This window comes from Myotis nattereri (genome assembly GCF_964212035.1).
Source record: "Myotis nattereri genome assembly, chromosome: 12".
Taxonomy (NCBI): Eukaryota; Metazoa; Chordata; class Mammalia; order Chiroptera; family Vespertilionidae; genus Myotis; species Myotis nattereri.
Window position 1 is genome coordinate 13,727,641 of NC_138087.1, and position 8,031 is coordinate 13,735,671.

General features: G+C 60.2%; 1 protein-coding gene across 1 annotated transcript; it reads right to left on the minus strand.

Moving 5' to 3' along the window:
• Positions 1 to 3,074: 3,074 nt before the first annotated feature.
• On the minus strand, positions 3,075 to 7,374 carry LOC308528435 (NUT family member 2G-like; the record flags this gene model as incomplete). Its single annotated transcript, XM_081104034.1, has 6 exons — positions 3,075 to 3,935; positions 4,489 to 4,605; positions 4,987 to 5,231; positions 5,670 to 5,809; positions 6,271 to 6,399; positions 6,539 to 7,374. 6 exons carry the CDS (start codon positions 7,372 to 7,374, stop codon positions 3,075 to 3,077), a joined length of 2,328 nt encoding a protein of 775 aa, XP_080960160.1.
• Positions 7,375 to 8,031: the final 657 nt, after the last annotated feature.

The window sequence follows — 8,031 nt, forward strand, 5'->3', positions numbered from 1 at the left end:
CTTTTTTAATTTTAAATTTATTGGGGTGACAATGGTCATAAAATTATATAAGTTTCAAGTGTACAATTTTATGATACATCATCTGCATATTGCATTGTGTGCCCAACACACAAAATCAAATCTCTTTTCAATTCTTCATGTATTAATATGTTATAATTACATGAGTAAATTATGCAAAAATATATATGGAATATTTCTCTCATTTCTCTACTTTTAAATGTGATGCATGAAGATATGAATTTTATCATTTTTTTCCCTGATAAGCAAAGGGCATATGTATTTTATATTTCAATAACTATTGCCAAGTTTCCCTATTTACAGATTAGAACAATTTTATTTGCAATATAAGTGTAAGAGTTAACCTCATAGCCTCCCTTCTATAGCCTTATGGATTTTTTTGTGTGTGTGTGTGACTAAACTCATGAGTAAAAAATGGTCTCTCTTATGAGTAAGGGTAAACATATTTTCATAGGTTTAAACATTTTTCTATTGTCTTGACCGCTACATTTTCAGAATATTGGTCACACTATTCTGTTTCTCTGGATATTTCACATTTCTTCTAGGTATTCAAAACTGGGGGTTTTATATAATATATTTAAGTAACTATGTATTATAATTTCTTGGTGTCTAATTAGTTTTTATTTTTCTTGACCTTTTTTTTTTCTTTTTTTTTGGTAACTTTTACTTGTCTAAATTTAAATGTACCCAATATCTCCCTTGCAGTGTGTGGCCACTGAGTTAATTTTGTTTCTATTAGAGGCCCTGTGTGCAAATTCGTGCACTCAGGGGCGGGGGGTCTGAAGGGGGTCCCTCAGCCTGTCCTGTGCCCTCTCACAGTTCAGGAGCCCCCCCAATCAATCGCCCGCAGAGGGAGGCCCTGCCCACCCGCCACAGAGCCTCTGGCTGGGTAGCCTGGGCCTCCCTCTGCGGGGTGATCCTGGGGCCGTGGCAGGGGGGCCTCCAGACCAACTGTATCGCACCACCTTGGCTGGCCTGGTGCCAGTGTGTGTCATAGTGTGGTCGTCCAGACGGTCGTTCTGCTCTTCAGTCCTTCAGTTGATTTGCATATTACGCTTTTATTATTATAGATTATTATAGATGTGTTCAATGTTAGAATCCTAGGGATGCTGGCCTCAGTCTATATTGCTTAGTGGTTGACCAATAATTTATTACAGTTTGAGGCAAAATCTGAGCCAATTATGGTGTGTTCATTAATCTGGGACAGGACTTAAATAACAACTATGTCTCCGTTATTTTCAAATGTTCTTCTTTGTGTTGAGATCCAGCTGGACAGGGAAGGGGCAGCGGCCGGGGAAAGACGGGCCCAGGTGAGAAGTCTCCTTCACACAGTGCCCAGGAGGCTGGGAGAGTGGGTGCTGCCCGCCACACGGGACAAGGGAAGGCAGCAGAGGAGGACCTGAGGGCTGACCTGCGGTTTTGTGGGAGGCGGTGAGGGCCCTGACATGAGTCCATTCTCGCCCGAGCTCTTTGTGGGGCAGCAGAGGGCCAGGCCTCCTTTCACTGCGCGGCTTCAGCCCCATCCCATCCCTGCTGCTGGACCGCCGCCCGGGCCACAGCTTTGCATGCTGGGTGGGCTGGGGCCGTGCTCCGGAGCCTCAGCCGTCCACCCAACCTGAGCCCAGGGCAGGAATCAGACTTGAACCTGGGGAAGAGGCAGTGGCCAGGAGGCAGGGGGTGAGGGCCAGGGCGTGGCCACGTGGGAGCAGAGCTGGGACAGGCAGTTCTGCAGACAGGGGTCTCCTCCTGACTCAGCTCCATCCCTCACTGCTGGCTCATCTCACTCTTACATCCGGGGTCGGGTCCCTGCTTTGTCTGTGGGGTCGGTAGCAGTGCCCACAGCCGGTGACTGGGCCCCTCCCTCAGCCTGGATCTCAGCTGCCACCAGCCCTGGGGCCACACGCACCTGGGCCCCTGCCGTCCCTGCTGGTCGAGCTTGTGAAAGGGCCCCACAGGTTGTGAGTAGCACCTGTTTCCCACGCGGATGTAAATCTGCGCCAGCATCTATCACACAAGAGTCCAGCCCTGGTTGGGAGGGAAGGGACAGCAGTCGTGGGCGTCCTTGAATCCCCGTTGTCCCTGAGCCCGTCCCCCAGCCACAGCAGAGGGGTCCTCCTCCCCCAGCTGGACAGGATCGTCCCACACAGAAACCCCCCAAGGGACTTGGTACCCTCCCCACCCTCTGCCATTCCCCGTGTACCCACCTTTAACAGGCTTGTCGCCATGACTCTCCTGTCACCGCCTTGTTCCAGACTCCCCCCACCCCCTCCACTTTCAATCACCCGCTGAGACAGAGGATGCTCCTCCTGCAGGAGGCCCATGGGGGACAGGTTTCCCTGAGGCCCAGCCTTTCCTCTCAGGTCAGGATGCAGGCTGGCCTTGGGAGCGGAAGTGGTGGGAGGGGTCCCTGGGAATTGGAGAGCTGTGTGCTCCCAGGAGCAGGAAGAGGTCCCTGTCAATCAGGAGGAGGGACTGAGGGTCCCCTGTGGATGCAGAGCGCCCAGGACCTCCCGCATCCTCCCTTCCTCTCAGGTCCCCTCTCCAAGGAGCAGCCCAGACCCGAGTACAGACACAGCAGCCTCCAGAGCATTTTCAAACAAAATTATCTTTATTCATAACAGACCCACAATGCCCCAAAGGTGCTACTCCTACCCCCACCCTGACCCACCCCCACCCTAAGGGTCCTGCCCTCCCTCCTACCCCCACCCCAGGCCCACCCCCACCCTAATGGTCCTGTCCTCCCTCCTACCCCCACCCAGGCCCACCCCCACCCTAAGGGTCCTGCCCTCCCTCCTACCCCCACCCCAGGCCCACCCCCGCCCTAATGGTCCTGTCCTCCCTCCTACCCCCACCCAGGCCCACCCCCACCCTAATGGTCCTGCCCTCCCTCCTACCCCCACCCCAGGCCCACCCCCGCCCTAAAGGTCCTGTCCTCCCTCCTACCCCCACCCAGGCCCACCCCCACCCTAATGGTCTTGTCCTCCCTCCTACCCTCACCCCAGGCCCACCACCCACCCTCCCACCTCCCATCCTCCCATGTCAGTGGAACAGCAGGATCAGCCCTGCGATGAGAAGCAGCCCGTGGCTCCTCTGGGGGACAGCCAGGCCCCATGCAGTCTGGGCCCCTCGGGGCGCTGGCAGTGGGGGGCACACCCCTCTGCTCCATCCTGGCTGCAGTGCCGCTTCCTCCCACTCCCTGGGTCAGACGGGTCACACTTCCTCTTGCGAGGCTGTGAGGAGGGCACCAGCCCCAGAGCCAGTGCTGGCCGCCCACAGACCCCGAGGTCGGCCCCTGGGCGGGGCGTCTTCTTCTGAGACTTGGACGCGGCAGGTGCAGCGCGGCTGAGGCCTCGTCTCTGAAGGGACTGGGACTGGGCGGCGCCCCGGGGCCCCCGACCTCCAGGGCAGGCCAGGCCCGAGGCGGGGACAGGACTCAGAGAGAGCGCGCAGGGCAGCAGGCGGCCGGGAGAGGCCCAGAGGAAGGCCAGGCTGCGGAGGTCCTCCTCCTCCTCACGGGGCCTGTCCGCTGGCCCGCGAGTCTCCCTGACAGGAGAGGCCTCTCTGGGGACGCAGGCCTCCCTGGGGCCCAGTGCGCAGTCAGCAGGCCCGTGGCCCTGGGGAGCAGCGGGGGGGCATCGAGCCCGGAGTGGTGGGTGCTCCTGACGCCCCGCAGAGACAGCAAAGGCCTGGGGCCTGGGCCGGTGGGCGCCTGCTGGGCCGCGCCTTTGCTGGTCCTTGAAGTCAGTCTCTGGTGGGCAGGCTTTGTCACTGACCCCCAGCTGGGGGCCACGGTCACGCCTCTGGGCATCTTGGCTGGTCTCAGATTCAGAAGGACTTGAGCCCCACAGGGGAGCACCGTGACTCGGGGGTGCCTGCACGACCCCCTCCTTGGAGGCCAGGACTCGCTTCCCCACCAGCTGGGAGGAAGAAGGGACAGTGACTGGCGCTGCACACGTGTGTGTGTGTGTGTGTGTGTGTGTGTGTGTGTGTGTGTGTGTGGAGTGGGGGGAGCGTGGGTGACTGGACAATGGCACAGGGGGGGGGGGGGAGGTGACACCGTGACTGGAATCCACCACAGTCATGTGTCTCTCCTCTGTCCCCTGTGCCATATTCCCAGCCTTGTGGCCCCTCCCCTTCTGGGCTCCCACCCCCTCCTCGCTGGAGCCCTCTCCTTCTTGTCGTCCTGCCCTGCTCCCACCCAGGACTGGCCCTCGGCATGCGGTGCCTGCAGGCAGGGGTGGCGTGGACACTGGCATGTGTGTCCTGGTTCTGGGCTGCTCCCTTCCCTGGTTTACCTGGGTGCGCCCTCCCCTGGCTCCCTGAGGGCCCCCACCCCCGATCTACCTGGATCCCTTCCTCCCTGACTCACTAGGGCCTGTCCCTCCTCTAACTCCCCTGGGGTCCCTGGGTCCTATGGCTCACTTGGGGACCCCCTCCCATGGCCCTAATGTCCACCCTCCCCTGGCTCACCTGGGCAGCAGTGAGCCCTTCTTCTTGCTCCAACTCCTCAGCTAGGGCCAAGGGATCCTGCTGTGCGTCTGGGGACATTATTTGTTCCATGAATTGGAGGTCAATGACCTCCTCCGCCTGGGACAGAAGGAAGCGGCTGTGAGCCCCTTGGCAGGGAGCGAACTGGGAGTCAGCGGGGCCTGGAGCACAAGTGGGAAAGCCAAGACCCACCCGTCCTCCTGCTCAGGCGGGTGTTTTACTCCATCATGGTCATCAGGTGCACGCACACACACACACACACACACACACACAGAAACACATACATGCACATACACAGACACACACGGGCATACCCACATGAACACAGCACACACACACACACATTCACACACACTCTCACACGCCCAGCTCAGGAACAAAGAGCAGAGCCCAATCCCATCAGCCTGGGAGAACCCGGCTCTGGGTGCTGCAGCGCCTCCCTCTGGGACCTTATAGACCCGGAGCTGCGAGCCAGCCCACCTGGGTGACAAAGTCTTCCTGGGAGCACAGCTGGTCCAGGTAGCTCAGGAGACCCTCATCTTGCAGACACTCCTTTATTTCATCTTCCCATTCTCCACCTGGCGCCCCCATGGGCAGCTCATCCATGATGTCCATGTCCTCTTGCTCGGCCTCAGGGGGGGTCCCATTGCAGGACTCGGTCTCCTGGGGTAGCGGGGCTGTGTAGGCCCACTGGGCGCTGGGTACAGCCTTACTGATAGTGCGAGCTGGGCAGAGAGAGAAGAGGAGGGAGCGTGAGGGGGTAAAGCTCCCACCTCCAGGGCATGCGATGCTGAGGGCAGTGTTTGGGGCATTAATATGGGTGCGGCTGGGTCGGGCCACCTGAAGCCTGTGACTATGTGAGGGGAGGCCAAAGCGGAGCACCCAAGAGAGTCATGTGTGAGGAAGTGTGGAGCCACCGAAGCTCTGAGGGGCGCCGCTGTCAACCCGCTTCTCAGCAGACTTCATGTGGGGCCTTTGACAGGGAGCGGGGAGAGGGGATGAGAAAGTGGACCAGGTCCAGAACCCATGGGGACTCTCAGGGCTGTTTCCCTTGAAAGACCAAAGCCCCCCTGAAGGAGAAGGGCCCATGTGGGTGGGACAGTGGCCAGCCCTAGGCCCTGTTGCCTTTGGCCATGGGCTCCCGTGGGAACGTGCTGGCCTACCTGGCTGCCCGCCCACCACTGGGGCTGGGTGCCCCCGAAGATCAGGTCTCGGTGGGGCAGCAGGAGGCTGGGTGTGCGCCCCCTTCTTCCACTGGAACTTCTCAAACCGCATCTGCTCCTCCGCCTCAAACTCCATGAACCTGGGGGTGAGGGGGGCACAGCTGTGCTGAGAAGGAGGCCGCAGGGAGCCCAGAAAGGCAGCAGCGGGTGGAGGGATGGGAGAGCCAGGGCCTTGGGGCTGTCAGAGCCCGGACACTGGGGAGGCAGGAGGCTGGCTGAGCACATTCCTGCACAGCCCCTCTGGCTGGAGTCTGCCTGATGGGCGGGGCACCTTCTCCCCAGCCTGTCCTGAGCCTTCATGTCCAGCCCAGGATGGGTCAGCATCAGAGGAGCGGGGAGCTCCTGGGAGGTGGGACAGACGCACCCACACTCTGAAGCTGAGGGAGAGGCTTCCCCAGGAGAGAAGGGCCTCTGGGCTGCGGGGACCCCGTGCTGAGTGACACCCTCCCACCACCCTCCTCTCTGATGGGACCTCACAGCTGGACCCTGCCCCACAGTCAGCCCCCACCCCCAGCTGTGGGGACCAAGGACCCTGACTCACTTTTCTGCCATCTCAGAATAGACCCTCCGGTCAAAGTTGCTCTTGCGCTGCCATTCCTGCATGGCCTGCCCTATTCCCTCCTCCAGTGTCATGGTGGGCCTCAGGCGGGACAGGGACCGGAGCGCTGGCCTGTAATGCCTCAGGGTGAGTCATGGCTGCAGCCTGGCCTCCACCCACCTGCCCACCCAGCTCAGTGGCACCAGGTTCCCACCCCCACCCGGCAGGACTGAAAGCTCCAGGAACCCCCTGCCCTGCCCAATGCACTCACATGAGGAAGCAGCAAAGAGCTCCCAAATCAGGACTCTGGGGAAGGTGCTCCCGGGCCAGGGCCTTGAAGCACTGCCAACGACGGAAGTCCTCGTACACACTCTTGGGGTTACAGGCGTCATCCAGCGAGGCCTTGGACTGGGAGGTGGCCAGGCCACCCTCCCTGGAAGCCCCATGTGGCCATGGTCCAGGGTCCACTCGGGGGACGATGGTGGCCAGCTGGGCAGCTGGTGGTGGAGCTTGAGGAGGAAGGCCGGGACACCAGCCTCCATCGCCGGCCTGGGTGCCCCCAAAAGCCGAGGCGGGCATAATCGTCTCCACCGCAGTGGCTTCCAAGAAGAGGGGTGCAGGACACACAGCACCCCCACAGATGGCACCTGGAGCACTCCCGTTGAGGGGGGCCTGAGTCAGGACAATGGTCTGAGTCTGGGAGGGCTGTGGTCGTCCCCCTTCTGACCTGACCTGGTCCATGATGTTACAAGCCCCAGGCCCAGCGGGGCCTTGACCCGCATCTCCTGCCACCAGAGGTGTCCTGGGCAAAGCGGGCAGCACCAGGGGGCGGCCAGGAGGGAATGGTGGGGTCCTGAGGGGCGGCAGGTGCTGCTCCCCAGGTGGCCGGTGGGCGGGGCCAGTAGTGGGCGGGGGAAAGGGCTGTGCCATGAAAGGAGTCACGGAGGCACCAGGCTGCAGGGTCACATCCGCTCCCAGCACTGCAGATGCTGCTGAGACAAAGGAAAGGGTGAAGGGAGGAGGGGAACCAGCAAACAGCACTGAGGCGCTCTGGGCCCCTGTAGCCCCTGGGCAGTCAGAGCAGGGAGTCTCCCAGGGGAGGGCCATTGGGACGGGCAGACTGCGGCGGGGGCACATGTCCTCAGGTCATTGTCCCGCTCTGACCTCCAGTTGGGAATTACTCCACTGGAGAGCTTGCTCCCCATCGCCAAGGCTCCCTGACCACGGTCTGCGAGAAGAAACCGCCCCAGCCAGCGCTGACCCTGAGAGCCGCCCTAAGGATTCCCTGGCACCGACCCTGCCAGCCTCAGAGGCCTGGCCCTGGGCAGCAATCTGCTCTGGGGGCGATGACCCCAGGCAGACCCACCCCGGTAGTGACCTTCTCCAAGGTAAGTTTTAGGCACCCAAAGGGCACCAGGGGGTGGCCAGGAGGGAATGACGGGGTCCTGAGGGGCGGCAGGTGCTGCTCCCAAGGTGGCCGGTGGGCGGGGCCAGTAGTGGGTGGGGGAAAGGGCTGTGTCATGAAAGGAGTCATGGAGGCACCAGGCTTCAGGGTCACATCCGTGTCTAAAGGCCGTGTCTAAAATATCAGGGCCCCATTGCTCCTCAGTCTTCCCTTTTCTCAATAAATCACCCCCTCTCTGCCCTGGGCTTGCACAACAACACAGAAACCCTTGAGTAATGTCTCCCCACAAGAAGGCACAGGGGCCCCGATCTGACCCCTGAACGCACTGACCAGCATGCACATGTGTGTCAGAACCAACA